General features: G+C 41.0%; 2 protein-coding genes across 2 annotated transcripts in view; one reads left to right on the top strand and one right to left on the bottom strand.

Moving 5' to 3' along the window:
• The window catches only part of LOC134575555 (tumor necrosis factor receptor superfamily member 1A-like), a 486,416-nt gene that overhangs the window by 376,793 nt on the left and 89,002 nt on the right, over positions 1-20,621 (bottom strand). The gene's annotated exons all lie outside the window — the stretch shown is intronic.
• LOC134574719 (M-phase inducer phosphatase 1-A-like) overlaps positions 1-20,621 on the top strand; it is a 35,042-nt gene that overhangs the window by 10,366 nt on the left and 4,055 nt on the right. The window contains exons 5-11 of the mRNA XM_063433820.1: positions 1,944-2,009; positions 3,517-3,663; positions 4,550-4,621; positions 10,859-10,921; positions 11,454-11,552; positions 12,292-12,416; positions 15,772-15,883. Of these exons, the coding sequence (XP_063289890.1) occupies positions 1,944-2,009; positions 3,517-3,663; positions 4,550-4,621; positions 10,859-10,921; positions 11,454-11,552; positions 12,292-12,416; positions 15,772-15,883 (684 nt within the window). The remainder of the gene's footprint in view (positions 1-1,943; positions 2,010-3,516; positions 3,664-4,549; positions 4,622-10,858; positions 10,922-11,453; positions 11,553-12,291; positions 12,417-15,771; positions 15,884-20,621) is intronic.

The following is a 20,621-nucleotide window of genomic DNA, read 5'->3' as shown; positions in this document are numbered from 1 at the left end:
TGTTTCCATATTAAATCGATATTCCTCCTGGTGTTTTCAAACAGCTGCCTGCCCCGTATAAAGCCTACCTGGTCTGCGTGGATAATCGAGGGCAGAAGTGGGTTTAACCTATCCGCTTGTATCCGAGCTAATATTTTCAGATCATGGTTGATCAGAGATATGGGTCTAAAATTCTCAGGATATAGGGGGTCCTTGTTCGGTTTGGGCAGTAAGATTATGGTAGCCAAGGTCATATCAGATTGTAATTGTCCCCCCTCTCGCAAGTCCGCAAAGAGACGTACCATATGTGGGGTCAGTTCCTCCCTAAAGGCCTTGTAGTAGGCTCCATCGAAGCCATCAGGACCCGGTGCCTTATTGCCTTTCAGATTAAAAATGGCCTTGTCTATCTCTACCTCCGTGACTTCCATGGCCAGGCTAGATGCTGCCTCCCTAGTCAGTTTGGCCATCCCCAATCCGTTGAGATAAGTGAGAATGTTTCGTTCTTCCTCCAGCTCAGACAGCGTACTCTCTGGTGTGTGGTTGTATAGTCGCTTATAGAAATCTTCGAAAACTCGTGCAATCTCACTAGGTTTGGACATTGTCAAGCCATCAGGGCGCTTAATCAACGTGATATGCGGCCTACGGTTCCGAGGCCTTAATGTTCTGGCTAGGAACGTGTCCATTTTGTTCGCGTTTTCAAAGTATGTGCGCCTGGTCCACGTCATAGATTTAGCTGCGTCGTCGAGCAGTAGCGTTCGAATAGACCTTCTCACCGAATTAAGCTGTGCAAGTGAGTCTCCATCAGGCGCAGATTGATGTTTCTGTTCCAGTGTGCGCAGTTGGCTCAGGAGTGCCTCCAAGCGTTGGTGTTTCATCTTTTTCCTCCTCGTGGCTAGTTTGATTAGTATTCCTCTAATTACCGCCTTGTGGGCTGCCCATACCGTACTGGGGCTCACGTCCGGAGTATCGTTCATAGCAAAATACGCCGTTATCTCCTCCCTTATCTGTTCTGTTATTAGGGGGTCCCGTAGGAGGGACGCATTCAGTTTCCACGTCCATGGTGAGGCTATACAGAGGATCCCTAAGCTTATAGACACATCGACGTGGTCAGACCACGAGATATCTCCCACCTCCGACTTGACTACGCGTGCCATTCCAGTCCCGTTGGTCAGGAAGAAATCTATCCGGGAATAGGTCCCATGAGGAGCGGAATAGAACGAGTAGTCCCTAGTATCTGGGTGATGGGCACGCCATATGTCAATTAAGCCGGTACTATCCATGAATTTTTTAAGGAGGCGATCCTGACCGCCGCGGCCTTGTGAGCGTGGTCCTCCGTCTCTTGAGCTCCTGTCAGCAGCTGGGCATGGGGTAGCGTTGAAATCTCCCCCCATGGCCTTTCTGTTTTCTAATAGATACATGCTAGATATATATTTATATATTGACTTTACTTCATCCCATATTCATAAATAATCTCAATCCATAAATGAGTAAAAAAAAAAAAAAGAGAGAGAATTGTGCAAATAAAGGACAAACTGGTAACAAAAAAATGAAAATTTGCCAAAATTGTTTATTTGCAAAATCAAGAATCAAAAATCAAGGAATTTTCCCAATTTGCTCATTTTGTCATGAATGTTGTAATTCAGTTGTTATTTCAACAGAACTCGCTTTTTAGTGAAATGCTTTGGCTAAAATTTGGAGTTAAAAAGTCTAATGTTACATTTACAGGAATATATACTAAAGTGAGAATTGTCTGTAATTCAAAGAGAATTTTTAAATTTGAAGCCAAATTAGCCGAAATGGAAGCATAGCAAACTTTGAGATTGTATCTATTTCAGCTACTTTGCCCTTAAATTTGAAATGCACTTCCAATTCCTGATAATGTTCACTTCAGTGAATAACCCTGTAATTATTGGATTGGGAAATACGCTAATTCTTCAAATGCTTTTCTATATTTTATTTTTAAGAAAAAAATAATAAGAAGAAATAAAGCAAGAGAAAATGAAAACGTCCTTCATCAAAATACGAGAAAGGTAAATGGAATCATCATCGTAACGGGTGAACCTGGCTGGAAAATTGCGCGAGAGTGTCTGATGATGTGCTGCCCATGTACAGATCCCTGGTTCAGGACATAATTGGGACAGCGGAACAGGATCCTGAAATAGGGACTGTCTCGCTGTAGTCGGGACTGTTTGGAGGACTGGAGCAGACATTACAATAGGAAGAGATAGGTCAATCTGGCGAAGCCACACTCAAACTATTATAACTTACCTTTGTTTTGACATGTAACCAACAGAAGGCACAGTTAAAGTCTTTCTTAAGATTGCACACACTTTCATAGGGATAAGAAATGTTACTGTCATGGGAAAGCATGGGATCTCTCTCAGTGAATATAATGACAATGATATAAGGAACCAAAAGTGTAAGCCATTATAGGCCAATGATACTCACAATCTGGTCCATACTATCTCATATGAGCAGGTAATGTGCCCTTCGAACACAAAATGAGGGGGATGTAACAAGTTTAAGTAGAGTCTAGTCATTGGTTTAAAAATCGTTTAAAGGACCACTCTTGGCACCCAGACCACTTCAGCATAATGAAGTGGTCTGGGTGCCTGGGCCATCTAGGATTAACCCTTTTTTTTTTTTTTTTTTATAAACATAGCAGTTTCAGAGAAACTGCTATGTTTATAAATGGGTTAATCCAGCCTCCAAATCCTCTTGTGGCTGTCTCACTGACAGCCGCTAGAGGCGCTTGCGTGATTCTCACTGTGAAAATCACAGTGAGAGCACGCAAGCGTCCAGAGGAAAGCATTGTAAATGCTTTCCTATGCGACCGGCTGAATGCGCGCGCAGCTCTTGCCGCGCATGCGCATTCAGCCAAAAGGGAGGATCGGAGGGGGAGAGGAGGGGGAGAGGAGGAGGAGAGCTCCCCGCCCGGCGCTGGAATAAAGGTAAGTTTTTACCCTTTACTCTCCATCCAGCCCGGCGGGAGGGGGTCCCTGAGGGTGGGGGCACCCTCAGGGCACTATAGTGCCAGGAAAACAATTATGTTTTTCTGGCACTATAGTGGTCCTTTAAAGAGGCAGTCTAAGCAATATAAACACTACAGCTCAAAGTAGCAGTTATGTTACCTAATGTCACAGGGATAGGCAACCTTTGGCACTCCAGATGTTTTGGACAACATCCCCCACAATGCTTTTACACGCATAATGCTTGCAAAGCATCATGGTAGCTGTAGTCCAAAACATCTGGAGTGCCCAAGGTTGCCTACGCCTGCGAGTCTGAGTTCTGTTCTCTGGTTTTATGCCAGAGCATTTAATAGGGGCTTTTCCCAGCACCTACAAACCAGGGGGTATTGATAATGTGCGATATATATTACTGAATTGTCCAGGTCACTATTGTTCAAATTTGACAGTGATGACTGACTGGCTGAGAGTGCTGAGAGTCAGGTCAGCTCAGTAAAATCTCTATATTGTCATAATTGAAATACCTTTTTAGATTTCTTTTCATAATTATATGTATTCCATTATTTTCAAGAAATCATCTCGCATGAAGCTTTTAGAACTCTTCCAAAGTCCAGAGTGTATTGCGAGACCGCAGCCTGCCTGGTTAGAAAAGGGAACACCAGAGCAGCAGGATGCCAAGAAACAAGACAGCAGTGGAGATGGGGATCACAACCTCTCAGTGAGTAAATGTGCACGTTTTGGTAGGCTGCTGTACAAAATGTGTCCACTGGGGACATCTAGGATTTATAGTCATTTTAATAACTATAATTTTTGTACTGTACTATACCTCCCAACATGTCATATAGACTAAGAGGGACACTTTCATTTTAAAAGTGTGGCAAGGGGCAGGGCTGTTCTGAGAAATTTTGATTAATTTACTAATAACAATAATACAACTAAATGTAATTTAGAACCAGAACAATGTATCTTATTTACACAGACTGAATTCTAAACAAATTTACTTTTGTTTAAAGTCACAGTAATGGGAGTATTATTGCTGTGGAGCTCCGTTATACTCTCAGGCACACCAACAATATGAAGGTCCTAGAAAATAGGGGCATTAAGATAAATACGAGATATCGAGGGATTTTGTCCCAAAACAGGGGCTGTCCCTCCTAAATAGGGACACTTGGGAGATTTGCTGTACAGTGGGTAAACAAAACGTACAAGTAAATTACTCCCCCTAAATGACTCCTACATGTAAACACTCACAATTTGTAACTTTATCACTTGCTCTGGCACTGTACGCATTCCCTATACAAGTTAAGCGAACACTCAAAGCACCATTACAAGTGCAACCCGCTGTAACGTCATGGTGCTATGAGTGCCCAGGTGCTATGAGTGCCCAGGTGCCATCCCATGATAAGGTGTCAAACCATTTTAGAATGATCTGACAACCTACCTGGATACCCACTGTGCCCGCTCTGCCTCGAGTCTTCTCCAGCAGAAGAAAAGGTGTTTCCATAGAGTAAAGCATGGCTGATGCAGGACCACGCTTACAATCTGAGAAACACCAATATTTTAGAATGTATGACAAATAATTAATTTATTCTTTTAATGTGTAGATGTGCATTAGCAGTCCGAAATGCAATATTACCGACAGTGAAGATGATGAACTAATTGGGGATTTCTCTAAAGTAAGTCGAACATGTTACCCAACAAAAAGCCAATCTACATGCTTTTCCTAGAAAGGAATTGTCTCTTCTTTGGAAATTATACCATTAGACATTTCAAATCTCCTATATTATGTTTTTAACCTTCTTTATGCAATAGTTTGTTTTGTTTTAGATGTATAGTAAAGGTTTAGCACCTCACATTGCAATTCCAGTTCTGTCCTGGCACAGCAATGGCACACAGTGAGTTGGGGGAAGATAACAAGAAACACTGTTTGTATCTTCATATATCTATTCCAAGATGGAGGCACTCAGTTACACTTCCTGGAGAATGCTAAATACAGAGGCCTTTATTTATACTTGTAATTTCATTTTTCCAGACCTCACAAACACATATTTGGGGGAAATATAATCTGGAATTCTGGGAAGTGACAATCCCCTTTGAAAGGGTTTAACCACAGAAGAAGCAAACCTCTATTTATAAATGTAATTTGGTTGCCGTGAAAGTATCAATGATTCACTATATCATGGTATATTTGCACTAGTGGGGAACTTTAGGACAAGACTAGGATTCTTGTAGACGTAAGGCTTTAAAAATGATTTTAGATTTCCGTCTTACTATTTAGAATTTACTTGTGTCAACTATACACACATTACAGGAATGTTTTATGCGAAGTCTGCATCGTTTTATGAATCATATTCCTGTTGTATGAGCAGACTAAGTTTTTCACATATGTGAAATTAGATAGTTGCCTAAAGCGTTAATTATTTAGTGACCTGGCAGATAGAGGGTCGTTATGGCCTAATGGATTTTATTACCCCACATAGACTTTAAACTTTTTTTTTTCTTTTTAAATAAGCTCTGTTTACAGGGGTAACACAAATGAACTGAGGCTACAATCACAATTCTTGTGTGGCCCTCACCGCCATACACGATGCTGATATCTCATTATAGAAACATAGAAACATAGAATGTGACGGCAGATAAGAACCATTCGGCCCATCTAGTCTGCCCAGTTTTCTAAATACTTTCATTAGTCCCTGGCATTATCTTATAGTTAGGATAGCCTTATGCCTATCCCACGCATGCTTAAACTCCTTTACTGTGTTAACCTCTACCACTTCAGCTGGAAGGCTATTCCATGCATCCACTACCCTCTCAGTAAAGTAATACTTCCTGATATTATTTTTAAACCTTTGTCCCTCTAATTTTAGACTATGTCCTCTTGTTGTGGTAGTTTTTCTTCTTTTAAATATAGTCTCCTCCTTTACTGTGTTGATTCCCTTTATGTATTTAAATGTTTCTATCATATCCCCCCTGTCTCGTCTTTCCACCAAGCTATACATGTTAAGATCCTTTAACCTTTCCTGGTAAGTTTTATCCTGCAATCCATGAACCAGTTTAGCAGCCCTTCTTTGAACTCTATCTAAGGTATCTATATCCTTCTGAAGATATGGTCTCCAGTACTGTGTACAGTACTCCAAGTGAGGTCTCACCAGTGTTCTGTACAATGGCATGAGCACTTCCCTCTTTCTACTGCTAATACCTCTCCCTATACAACCAAGCATTCTGCTAGCATTTCCTGCTGCTCTATTACATTGTCTGCCTACCTTTAAGTCCTCAGAAATAATCACCCCGAAATACCTTTCCTCAGATGTTGAGGTTAGGACTCTATCAAATATTCTGTACTCTGCCCTTGGGTTTTTACGTCCAAGATGCATTGTCTTGCACTTATCCACATTAAATGTCAGTTGCCACAACTCTGACCATTTTTCTAGTTTACCTAAATCATTTGCCATTTGGCTTATCCCTCCTGGAACATCAACCCTGTTACATATCTTAGTATCATCCGCAAAAAGACACACCTTACCATCAAGACCTTCTGCAATATCACTAATAAAAATATTAAAGAGAATGGGTCCAAGTACAGATCCCTGAGGTACCCCACTGGTGACAAGCCCAAGCTTCGAATATACTCCATTGACTACAACCCTCTGTTGCCTGTCACTCAGCCACTGCCTTACCCATTCAACAATATTGGAATCCAAACTCAAAGATTGCAGTTTATTGATAAGCCTTCTATGTGCAACAGTGTCAAAAGCCTTACTGAAATCTAGGTAAACAATGTCTACTGCACCACCCTGATCTATAATTTTAGTTACCCAATCAAAAAAATCAATAAGATTAGTTTGGCATGATCTCCCTGAAGTAAACCCATGTTGTCTCTGTTCTTGAAATCCATGTGTTTTTAGATGTTCAACAATCCTATCCTTTAACATGGTTTCCATCATTTTCCCCACTACTGAAGTAAGGCTTACTGGCCTATAGTTGCCCGACTCCTCCCTATTACCTTTCTTGTGAATGGGCACAACATTCGCTAACTTCCAATCTTCTGGGACTACTCCTGTTAACAATGATTGGTTAAATAAATCTGTTAATGGTTTTGCTAGTACACCACTAAGCTCTTTTAATAGCTTTGGGTGTATTCCATCAGGTCCCATTGACTTATTTGTCTTTACTTTTGACAGTTGAAATAGAACCTCTTCCTCTGTAAACTCACGTGTAATAAATTACTCATTTATCCTTTTTTTTAACAGAGGTCCCTTTCCTTCATTTTCAGCTGTAAATACCGAACAAAAATATTCATTGAGGCAGTCAGCTAGACCTTTTTCCTCATCTACATACCTTCCTTCTTTTGTTTTTAATCTAACTAATCCTTGTCTTACTTTTCTTTTCTCATTTATGTATCTAAAAAAAGTTTTGTCCCCCTTTTTTACTGACTGTGCTATTTTCTCTTCTGTGTGTGATTTGGAAGCTCTTATAACTTGCTTAGCCTCTTTCTGCCTAATCTTATAGGTCATTCTGTCTTCCTCACTCTGGGTTTTTTTTTATAATTACTAAATGCTAACTTTTTGTTTTTTACTATTTTGGCCACATCTGCGGAGTACCACAGTGGTTTCTTGAATTTTTTGCTTTTACTGACAAGCCTAATGCAATTTTCTGTTGCCTTCAGTAGTGCAGCTTTTAAATAATCCCATTTCTTTTGGACTCCATTTAAGTTGCTCCAGTCTGATAATGACTCCTTTACACATATTCTAATTTTAGAAAAGTCTGTTTTTCTAAAGTCTAAAACTTTTGTTTTTGTGTGGTGTGACTCAGTCACTGTTCTTATATTAAACCACACTGACTGATGATCACTGGATCCTAGACTTTCACCTACAGTAATATCTGATACCAAATCTCCATTTGTTAACACTAAATCTAGTATGGCCTCTTTATGAGTTGGCTCCTCAACGACTTGTTTTAGAGACAATCCCAGTAGGGAGTTTAGAATATGTGTGCTTCTGGCACAAGTAGCTATTTTTGTTTTCCAATTCACATCAGGAAGATTAAAGTCACCCATGGTGATAACTTTCCCCCTCATTGTCATTTTAGTTATTTCTTCAGCTAGTAGATTATCTAACTCTTCAATTTGTCCTGGGGGCCTATAAATCACACCTACACGAATTACTGTGTGATTACCAAATTCTAACGTAACCCAAATGGACTCTATGTTCGTCTCACTAACCTTTATTAGGCTAGATTTTATGCTATCCTTCACATACAGGGCCACCCCTCCCCCTTCCTTGCCTTCCCTGTCTTTTCTATATAAAGAGTACCCTGGTATTGCTATGTCCCAGTCATTTTTTTCATTATACCATGTCTCAGTAACAGCGACTAAATCTACACTATCAGTTGCCATTATTGCCACAAGTTCATGGATCTTATTCCCTAAACTGCGAGCATTTGTAGACATGACTCTAAGCTTATCATTTTTTTTTTTTTTTTGAGTGCATAAAGAAGGGTAACATTCACATTTGCGTGTGCCTTGCCCCAACGGCAGGCACCCGCTATACAGCAGTAAGCAACATTGCTGTGTGGCATAACATAGAAATACAATGCACATTTTATTTTTTTTTGTTGTAAGGGACTCTTGGGAAAGACATCGTACAATGAGCAAAGATGCAGAACAAGGTCATGGTTCTACGGATATATAGTGGTAACTCGGATTGTTAAACTTGCAAAATAACAAAATTTGTCAACAGTTATATATTAAAGACAGCTTCTAAAAATGAAACGTTCTGAGCTTTAACAGGACATTCATACACGTGTATTCGGGCTGTGCTTTAAACGCCTCATGGAGCAGTGTACTGCAGTGCTCTCGTGTGGTGTATGGCTAATAGCCAAGTGGAGCGGTCAAACAACCATATCATTGTATTCACATTCCGTCATTAATGCTTGGCGCGATGCCACATATCGGCCTAAATATTGCATTAGGGTAGGTGTGAGGGTCTAAAATTTAGAACTAGTTAGGTATAATTAAATGCAGTTTGCATAGGGCAGGTGATGTGGCGGGGTTACTTGAAACTGTTGTATTCGTTCTGAATTAAAGGATAGGGCTATCGCCCCAGCTACCTATCTGCCGTAAACAACATTGGGCAAGACGAGAGGTTCAAGGTGCCCCATTCGGTATATTGCATCACCCAGTATTGCAACGATTAAGAGCACTGCAGATCCACATTGGGAGTGCGGGAAGAGTCCAGCCCCAGCAGGGATGTGGCCGGAGGTTTACCTGATCTTAAACAACAAAAGTACAAATATAAGATATATACATAAGTATGAACTCTTTCTCGATATGCGAGAGAGCAACCGAAAACATTCGTATAAAGCTCCCACTGAGCTTATCATTTTTTAACACACTTTCTACAGGCACCTTCTGTCCTTGTTTTGGGGGACAATTGGATTGATGTTTTATCACCCTTTTGCCCCCCCTCCTAGTTTAAATACATCTTAGCAAAACCTCTGAACTGCTCACTGAGAACATTTGTTCCCTTTTGAGAAAGATGCAAACCATCTTTTTTGTACAGTTTATTTCCATTCCAAACAGAGCTACCATGAGCAATAAAGCCAAATCCTTGCTCCCGACACCATTCACCAAGCCACAAGTTAAAGTCCCTAATACGCATCCGCCTGTCATTCTGAGTGTTATGCACAGGCAGAACTTCAGAGAATGACAGTGTGGAAGCAACCTGCCGTATATCATTGGCAAAAACACTAAAAACTTCCTTAACCTCTGAAACCTCATTGCAAGCCAAGTCATTTGTCCCTAAATGGACAAGTACATCCAATTCCCCTTCCTGCTTTGCTTGCTTAACAATATTACAGATAATACACACAGTTTGTTTCTGTTGGTGGAGGTTGAGAGGTTCAGCAATTGAATTGCGCAATTTAAGCCACAGTAGGTAATTCGGTAAAAAAAAATCTCCTCTGTTTGTTGAATAACCCCTGCACTACAGAGCAAAGTAATGGGACCTGGCTGAATACAGGTGAAAATGGAACTGAAGTAACATAATTCACTGTTATAAGAGTATTGTGAATAAGATATATGGTCAGAAAGCCAACAGAATGACAATTATGTGCATTTTTACTTAAAGGGACACTATAGGCACTAGAACAACTACAGCTTAAAGTAGTTGTTCTGATGAGTATAATTATTGTTTTCAGGCATTTTCATGCAAACGATGCCTTTTCAGTGAAAAGGCAGTGTTTACATTGGCCTTAGGGATACCTCCTGTGACCACTCTTCAGATGGCCACTGGAGGGGCTTCCTGGGGCAGTGCTGCACAGTAGGCAGCACTGCCGTTCAGCATCTCTACGCTCTGCATGGAGACGCTGAATTTTCCTCATAGAGATGCATTGATTCAATGCATCTCTATGAAGAAGTGCTGACTGGCAAAAATGGCATCTGATCCCCGTCCCCATCCTGCCTCCTTGCTGATTTTAAGCCAATCCTATGGGAAAGCATTGGATTGGCTAAAAATCGGCAATTCTGATGATGTCACCAATGAGGTAGTTGAGAGGCGGGGCCAGCGCCCACAGACCCGTAGGAAATAAGGTGAGTTTTAACCCCTTCCAGGGGGCAAGCCACTTAAATGGCGGTTTTAACACTACAGGGTCAGGTATAGTGTTCCTTTAATTTTATAGTATTTACGCACAAAAAGTGGGATACCAAGTGCAATTTGTTTAGGGATCTCCAGTCCCCAAAGTATTGAGCTGTCTGTTTGTCTGGACAAAAATGGTTCTGCAGAAGGAATAAACCTTGTTGTTATATAAAGTGAGAGCTAATATAGGATGGTTTCATATACGACGGTCTGATTTTATGTTCATTTATGTATAGATGAATATATCACTAATATATCATATTGTCTTATTGTTTACAGTGTTACTGTTTGCCAATTGAAAATGGAAAGCACCAAGACCTTAAATATATAAACTCTACAACCGTAAGTACGGTAATTTCACACAAAGTTTCGGGCTGGCTAATGTTAAATCTGTGATAAAAGGCATATATCATTAGAACACAGAGAATGCTTGCAGTGGGCGATCATTGACAGAACTCCACACCCTCCAGGCCACACTAAGTCCTCCCTCAGCCCTGCCTCCATTTTATTAAATCACGGTTTTGGGTTGGAGTAACACTTTCCACATTGACTAACTCCCTGGTTCGTCACCAAAAACTCAGTTTATAATGTAATGTGATGTGTTTTTAAATTATATCAATCAGAATTAATCCAAATTATAGCAAATTCAAATACAAATGACAAAATTCAGTCAAAAATAGCTGTTCTGGAAAAACTGTCCTGCTCCGCTATACTTGAATATGTAGCCTCAGTTATGCTATATTTGGGCGTTTATTGAATACTCCCCAAAGACATTAAATATTGACTCTTCATCCGTAATATGTTTCAGTAGAAAATATATTAAACTAACTTTATTTCTTATTCTATATCTTGGTTTCTGCTGATAAATATCCAGTTAGCACAGCTTCTCCGGGGAAGTTATAAGGACATTGTGCAGAAATATTGGGTGGTGGATTGTCGGTATCCTTATGAATTTGCTGGAGGACATATTAAGGTATAAAACACGCAGGCGCTTTGTCATACTACATCATTTTATCATTATTTCCATTTTCCTGCATTTATACCAGTGTGTGTTAACCCCCTCATAACTTTAATGTTTAATATTTGTATCAAGAAACTTTAAGAAATATTAGGAAATGTTGTAGCATAACTGCATTAAGCCATTTAAGTAATAGCGTAAAGTGTGCCCCCTAACCAACTAGTTTTGAAAGAGTCAACCAATAATGATCGTTTATGAAAATAATCTTGATAACACCTGTACTTTGCAGTCTTGTTGTACAACATTTTGTTCTTCTGCGAAGGTGTGCTTGTTTATTTCTATACTGAATTTTACAAAATGGGCAAAATCTCTACCAGAGGATTGCCACTGTCATAATGACGTAGGCACCCGCTCCTATGTAGCAACGTTTGACATAAGCTGCTTTATTAGTGTGGTCCTACAGATACACCTGATGCTGCTCCTTAATTCTTATTTGACCATTTACTCATCAATAGTGACTTATCCAAGGACAATTGACATAGTAAGATGATGAATTGCATTGTTTAATAACTATTCAAGTCATTAATTATCTGAACGATTATATTTCATTTTCTGCACAATTACTTAGGAACACAATTTATTACCTACACAAGAAACTTCTTTGATTAAATGTAGAGACTGATTATAGTTCGCCTCTCAGTAAATAAACGGATATTGTTTGTAAAGAATTTCAATCAATTCGTCTTTGTCTCAGGGAGCCAAGAATTTATTCAGAGAAGAGCACATTGCAGAAGAGTTTCTGAAGCATCCATCTCTTCCCGAAAGCAGAACCGTCTTGGTCTTTCATTGTGAATTTTCCTCAGAGAGGGCTCCCAAACTGTACGTAAAATAAATTGACATTATTCTGTGTTTAATTTTTTTTTTTTTAATGTTCATTAAAAACAACTCATTATGACATTCTGCCTTGTCCAAATTTTGCACTCAAGTTACTAATGTTTTAATATGAAAATGTGAAGGAATACTGGTTTTAAACATACGAAAGCTCTGCAGCACTTATATAAGGGTCTCAGAACCTTTGGCTGGGGTCCCTGTATCATGGAAGAAGAAGGTCCTCAAATCTTGGGTAGCATATCTGCTAGAAAATTCCTGCAAGGTGTCTGGTTTTAGGTAGTATGAAGAAGCACAAGGCTGGAGATAATGATGGAAAGCAGAATTAGAATAGGAGGAGTTCTCGGCAATAGCGCAAAGGAAGATAAGATACAGGAAAGAGAGGATTTTTTTTATAATTGGACATGAGATTAGATTGGAATATGGGGGACATGTCAAGTTTAAAGGAACACTCCAAGAACAATAGCCATTAGGCATGTGCATGGGGAAAATTTTCGGTTCGGTTCTGCATTCCGAAATTCGGGATTTTCGCTATTTGGGACTTCGGAACTTCGGCAACTTCGGCACTTCGGCAACTTCAGCACTTCAGCACTTCGGCACTTCGACACTTCGGAAATTCTGCAACTTCGGCACTTCAGCACTTCGGAACTTATGAAATTCGGCAACTTCAGCACTTCGACACTTCGGCATTTTGGAATTTCGGGACTTCGGCACCTCGGGACTTCTCTTGCAGCCGCTTGGTAGATAACTCCCTAATTCCCATGGTATTAGTAAATTTTGCCCCTACTCGCTATACCGCGAGTAGGGGCATGTCTATTAAACAGTGAGCAGCCTGTGGCTCTGATTGGTTGGTTTGAAATCCACCAATCAGAGTGCTCTGTGCCATTTTACACAGCGTGGGAAAGTTCTTTGGAATTTTCCCACGCTGTGTAATTTGACTCATAACTCTCTGATTGGTTACTTAATCCACCAATCAGAGAGTTATGAGTCAAATTACACAGCGTACAATTTTTTGTCATATATTACAGAATGCAGAGTAGGATGGTTAGTACAGGCATCATTCACATACTGTGCACTTTGTGTGTATTGCCGTCAAGAGTTTTTCTTTTACATTGGCAAGCAAAGTGTAACTATGTACAGTGGTAGTATTGTTGAGGAGTGGGCTTTGTAGGTGGAGTGTCATGAACTCTCAAGTTGGCCCTGATTATTTGGCCTTTTTTGGGGCTGAAAAAAGAAGATTTTAGAAGAAAGAAAACATTGAATGGTAAGTTTTTTGTTTTTTTTTACAGGTACTTAGTTGAGGGTCCCCCCCTCATTAGTTTTTAGGGTGAGGGGCGTAGGTAGGGGGATAATTTTTATTGGAGGGGGAGGGGGTGACTAGGGGTTTGGGGACCCCTAGTCACCTGGGGGGGATTTTTTTTAGGGCCCCCACCCGCCGCTCAGGGGTGGGGGCCAGGGGGGAGGACCTTAGGTCTACCCCCCTTATTCTGATTTAGGGCCCCCACCCACCGCTCAGGGGTGGGGGCCCAGGGGGAGGACAATAGGTCCCCCCCCATTATTTTACATTAGGGCCCCCACCCACCGCTCAGGGGTGGGGGCCAGGGGCTCGGGAGGGGGGAACTTATTATTTTATATACCTTAGGTCCCCCCCTTATTAGTATTTAGGGCCCCCACCCGCCGCTGAGGGGTGGGGGCCATGGAGGAGGACACTAGGTCCCCCCCCCTCTTATTTCAATTTAGGGCCCCCACCCGCTGCTCAGGGGTGGGGGCCAGGGGGGAGGACACTAGGTCCCCCCCCCCTTATTTCAATTTAGTGCCCCCACCCACCGCTCAGGGGTGGGGGCCAGGGGGGAGGACATTAGGTCCCCCTCCCTTATGTTACTGTAGGGCCCCCACCCACCTCTCAGGGGTGGGGGCCCGGGGGGAGGACAATAGGTCCTTCCCCCCATTAGTTTACATTAGGGCCCCCACCCACCGCTCAGGGGTGGGGGCCAGGGGCTCGGGAGGGGGGAACTGTTTAATAGACATGCCCCTACTCACGGTATAGCGAGTAGGGGCATAATTTACTAATACTAAGTAATCTTTACTTAGCATTAGTAAATTTGGCTGAAATACCAATTTAGGTCCTTCAGCCTTTTAGTAGATAGCTCCCCAATACCATGGGAATTAGGGAGTTATCTACTTATTCATTCCTGTCATTACATTGACTGGCCAAGTAACTTACATTTTATATGAATGTGTGTTACTTGATTGTTGTAAGTGTTGCAAATGCTTACAGCTGAATCCTGGCTATGTTTGTATACTTTTTATTTACAATTATTAAACATTCTTCTTCTTTCACTGGGTAAGTTTATTAGTACTTGGGCAATACTGTGCTTCGGAACTTCGGCACTTCGGAACTTCGGCAACTTTGGAACTTCGGCAACTTTGGAACTTCGGAACTTCGACACTTCGGAACCTCGGCCACTTCGGGCACTTCGGCACTTCGGAACTTCGGAAGTACCCGAATGTCCGAATTGTCCGAAATTCGTCCGAATACATATTCGGACCGAAACGAATTGCACATGTCTAATAGCCATTAAAGTGATTTTGGTGCCAAGAGTGTCCAAGTACTTCCCCTTGTCCCATTGTAAGTAGTCAAGCTGTATTAGAATGGTCCACCGGGCACTGCTCCCTGAAACTTCCTTTAGCTCTTCTGCGCTTAGCCCTGCATCAGCTGATCACTCTCAGCCAGTGAGCTCACAGCTCTTCGACTGAAGTAATGGAGTTGGGGTGCCCGTGGGACCCAGGTAAGAAGTCGAACCATTCAAAAATGGTTTCACTACCAACAATGGGGGCACCTCACCTACTATGCAATATAGTAGTTATGGTGCTTCAAGTGTTTCTTTAAGAGAGTGTTTCTTTTAGAGAGTGAGCTACCTGTTCACTAAATACCCATCACTAAGTACCACCATCCATAGTCAAAGAATGTGAACTGAGCTCCAGAGCAGTGACAATAGAGACAACCCTGAAAACAGTCAATGTGCAAAGGACTATTTTCAAATCATGTTGCAGTGATGTTCATCAAATAATATTTAGTTACTTTATGCATTGAAAACAGTCTGATGGGTAATGAATAGACCCTTTAGCCCAAGCAAGTATTTTGGGTAAATTCTGGATTTAAAAAATACTAAATTAAAGTTTAATTGTCATGTTTGTAATTTGATGTCATGTATTAATCCTTTCAGGTAATACTATTGATGTATCTTATATTGTTAAATAATGATCGGATGGAAGTGTATAAACTTAGAAATACGAAGCGACTGGCAAATGATAGTTTCAACTAATATACACTTTGTCATTATAGGTGTCGCTTATTAAGAAACATGGACAGAAAAGCCAATGTATATCCACTGCTGTATTACCCTGAACTGTATGTTTTAAAAGGTGGCTATAAGGATTTTTATGAAACATTTAAGGTATGTCATTTTTCCCTCCCAAGTGCAAAATGACAACTGTAGCAACATGCAGCACTGGCATTATAACTTACATTGATTTTCTTTATGAAAAATTATCTTGATTATGTCTGTATGCTGTGTAGGGGGTCATCTTCTGTGTCCAATTTCAATGTATTGTTATGCAAATGTTAGGATTAGACATGTGCAATTCGTTTCGGTCCGAATATGAATTTGGACGAATTTCGGGCAATTCGGACATTCGGGTACTTCCGAAGTTCCGAAATTACAGAATTGCCGAAGTTCAGAAGTTGCCGAAGTTCTGAAGTGTCAAAGTGCCGAAGTGCCGGAGCACAGTATTGCCTAAGTACTAATATACTTACCCAGTGAAAGAAGAAGAATGTTACATTGTATACAATTTTAAATAAAAAGTATGCAAACATAGCCAGGATTCAGCTGTAAGCATTTGCAACAATTACAACAATCAATTAACATACATTCTTATAAAATGTAAGTTACTTAGCCAGTCAATGTAATGACAAGAATGAATAAGTAGATAACTCCCTAATTCCCACGGTATTAGGGAGCTATCTACTAAAAGGCTGAAAGACCTAAAATGGTCCCTGAGCGGTGGGTGGGGGCTCTAAATACTAATAGGGGGGGGACCTAATGTCCTCCCCCCTGGCCCCCACCCCTGAGTGACGGGTGGGGGCCCTAAATACTAATAGGGGGGGACCTAATGTAAAATAATGGGGGGGGGGCCTATTGTTACAATTTAGGGTCCCCACCCTCTGCTCAGGAGTGGGGGCCAGGGGGGAGGACATTAGGTCCCCCCTTATTAGTATTTAGGGCCCCCACCAGGGCCGGACTGGGAAAAAAATTCGGCCCAGGGATTTTTTTTGCACAGCGGCCCACTAAGAAGGGGGCGGGGCAGAGAGGGTGTGTTTCGTCATCACCAATGACAAACACGCCCCCTCTCAAAGTGAGCGTTGGGTCAATGCTCTTCCAGGGCAGAGCTCTGCTAAAGAGCTCTAGCATGAGAAAAAATGTCCTGTATTTGTTCTGCACAGTGCAAGCAAATTTAATAACATTCAAAAAAGAGAGGAGAGGCTTAGGGAGTGAGATAAGTCACTACCAAACCTCCCGTAAGGTTACAGGGAGTAGTAGGGGCTTAACCCCAGGTAAGTAGAGTACAAAAAAGGCTAGAAAAATGGGAAAAGGAGGTCCGCCCACTAAAAGTGGATGGAATCTATTCCCATTTATAAACTACTCCCTTAACATTAAATAGTCACATAAGTATGGTAAAAAACCTTTATTGAAACGAGTAAGGGTAATGGTAGGTAACAAAAGTTACCAAAAGCAAAGAAAAATTTATAAATATGGTGATAAATACACCGTGTTAGTGTTTAAAGTGAAAAAAACCCAAACCAAACCAATTAAAAACCTGGATAAAGCTCCTGTATATCCACCTACACATGTATATCAAGAGAAAAAAGCAAAACAAGGGGGGGATAAATATAAACAGACCTTCAAGAGAGATCAAAGTAGTGTCCCCAGATTGCTAAAAAAGGTGGGAAGTACGGTCTACTCGGGTACTAGCAAAAAATAGTAATAGTGGTAATAGCTACCAAGGTATAAATAAATAAATAAATAAAAGGGTAGGGGTGGAGGGTGCCTACCAGCAGGTAAACTGTAGGGTGGAAAAACTGGATAAATAGTCACTTAATGCAGGCGTCCAGGGAGTCTTTCAGAACCTACTGAGGGTCTAGTGAATCACCCCTCCATATAGTAGGAAGGACTCAAAGGAAACAGTACTCCTCCCAGTTCAGACTGGAGGATAGAAATTAACACCAAGCCTGTGTACGCCCTAAATAACTATCTAGACCACAGCCAACTAAACTGCTGCTTCGAGGCAGCCTAATAATATCCCTCAAGCTTTAGTACATAGCTGAACCAGAGTAGACATCGTGGGAGCCCAGGTAAGTAAAATAAAAAATAATTAAATCAGAGTGAGTGCATCTGCAAATGAGCCCGACACGCGTTTCGGCGTTTCCAAACGCCTTTCTCAAGAGCTAACCAGCAAAAGGGCGCTACTCTGTTTAAAAAGGGATCTAAAAGCTCCTCCCCCTAGTAAACCTCCAATCCGTTCCCTCTAAGGATTGAAGGTGGTCGGAACGGAATTCAACGCCCTCTTCCCAAGCCGAGCCAACCCCGGGGGGGGCAAGGGGGTGTGGCTTGAAGGGAATCATTCACTAAACCAAACGGACCTCGTACACTTATATCATAGGACCCAAAATAAAACGAAAAAGGGTCTATGATATAGTAGGATGGATATAAATAAGCCGTGTCCTGTATTAGATGAATATATCACTCTAGTTAAATATGGGTATGCCGTAGAGAGAAAAAGGCAAAGGGTTTAGGGTTAACTAATCATCCTGAAACAGCACGTATTTGATCACACGTATATATATAGAGAGCACAGTCTCTTGTCAGTAATGTGACTCAGGTTTAAGGATTTAGCTGAAAAGGTTACCCACAAATGTGGGTAGAGTGTATAAGTCTCTGTCACAAAAGACACATTAAGAGGCAATACATTTTCAGGTGATGAAATGTAGATAATTGCACATTATTCATATTAGATTTTACATAGATGTCACTCCATACTTGAGTACGGGAAAACAATAATCAAGAGAGATAAAGTGTATCCAGTCATATATTTATAGTGGATACACAGTTGCTCTTATATGGGGAGCAAGACCCCTTAACCGTGATATGACTTAAAAATAATTGTAGAGACTCCCGTATATGGAGATATGCATAAAGCTCCCTACCCATGTTTGTAGGCTGACTAAAGTATAAATCTCTATCACGATGAAAAAATGTGACAGAGAGGTCGGGGATAGATGTAACTCCCCAATTTGATACAGGGGGGGGGGGGAAGAGAAAAGGAGATCCCTTAATAACAGTTTATAGATATATAGAGCGATGATTCGAAATTCTGGTATTTAAAAGGTTAATGCTACCAAAAAATGTATACAAAAAAATGATCACAAATAGTAGAGACACTAAATAGTGATTGCCAGTAAATATAGAGAATGTGGAAATATAGAACTAACAGGAAAGAATGCTTGGTTTATGCAAAAAACAATAATAATAATAAAGAACAAATAATAAAGGGACAAATTAAAGATTTTTTAAAGATTTTTTGTGGGATAGAAAGCTATGTCGATCAGATGAACGGCGAAAAAGAGAACCCCTCATTTAGACCTTTTGGGTTCAAAGTGTTGAGTTTATAGATCCACCTACATTCTTTTTGACGTAGGATTTTGTCGAAGTCCCCTCGTCTTTTTTCACGCTTCACTAATTCCAGACCACAAAACCGTATATCCTTAGAGGACCCACCATGACATTCTTTTAGATGTCTAGAAATTGGGGTGTCTAGGCGGTTTTTAGGGGACCTGACATGTTCCTTGATGCGTTCATTAAACGCCCGAAAAGTTTTACCCACATACAACATCTTGCAACTACAGGTGAGGAGGTATACTACCCCTGTCGAATTGCAATTGAAAAAGTGAGATATCTGGAAGGTCTGTTTGCCTTCACTGTCACTTATTCTTTTTGAGTCTCTGAGAATAAATCTACATGCCACACATCTGCCACAGGCATATGAGCCTACCGGAGGCTTTTGTCTCAGCCATGTGTGTTTGGTATTTTGTTTAAAAGTAAAATGGCTAGGGACCAAAATGTCCCTAAGGTTCCTGCCTCTCCGGGCCGTTATGGTGGCTTGGGGACTCAATACATCTTTGAGACGGATATCCTTTAAAAGGATAGGCCAGAATTTTTGTATGGAATGTTTCACCTCATTCCAGCCAGTGTCAAAAGGTTTTTTACCATACTTATGTGACTATTTAATGTTAAGGGAGTAGTTTATAAATTTAATAACATGCTTGCACTGTGTTTCCTTGCAATAAATGGATACCAGGAGACAAAAGGGCCAGGAAAGAGTATTGTGCGTGTGTTTGGAGCCTGCTTGTGGTATTGCATGTGTGTAGAGTGAGCTGATTGTGGTGTGGTATTGGGTAATAAGGTCGGTTTTAGTTGTGTTGTGTTTGTGATGTAATGCATATGTGGCTAGGGGCTGTAGAGAATGTGTGTATAGGGGATGTAGTAAGTGTGTGCATACAGGCTATAGTGTGTGTGTGTGTGTGTATATAGGTGATGTAGTGTTTGTAGGGGTTGTAGAGAGTGTGTGTTTAGGGGTGTAGCATGTGTTTGTGTACAATTAATCTAGTGTATGTATAAGGGATCCAGAGTGTGTATGTTAGGAATGTAGTGTGTGTGTGTGTGTGTGTGTGTGTACAGGAGTCTAGTGTGTGTTTGAAGGACCCAGAATGTGTAGGAGATCTAGTGAGTGTGTGTATATAATGGAATCAGAGTGTATATAGGGATCTAGTGTGTGTATATGATCCAGAGTTGGGTAAGGGATCTAGTGTGTGTCTGGAATGTAATGTGTTTAGGGGTGCAGTATGGTGAGGGGTGCTGTAGTGTGTGTGTGTGTGTGTGTATATGTGTATATATATATATCTATATATATATATATATATGTTTGGAAGTATTGTGTGTGTGTGTGTGTGTGTGTTTGGTGCAGTGTGTTGGGGTTCTGTGTGTATGTGTGAGGGGTGCAGTGGATGTCTGTGAGGGGTGTAGTGTGTATGTGAAGGGTGCAGTTTCTGTGTGTGATGGATGCTGTGTTTGAGGGGTG

Source organism: Pelobates fuscus, chromosome 10 (assembly GCF_036172605.1).
Source record: "Pelobates fuscus isolate aPelFus1 chromosome 10, aPelFus1.pri, whole genome shotgun sequence".
In the NCBI taxonomy this organism is placed as follows: Eukaryota; Metazoa; Chordata; class Amphibia; order Anura; family Pelobatidae; genus Pelobates; species Pelobates fuscus.
Note: the sequence above shows the minus strand (reverse complement) of the source record. Positions and strands in the feature narration are given on the sequence as shown.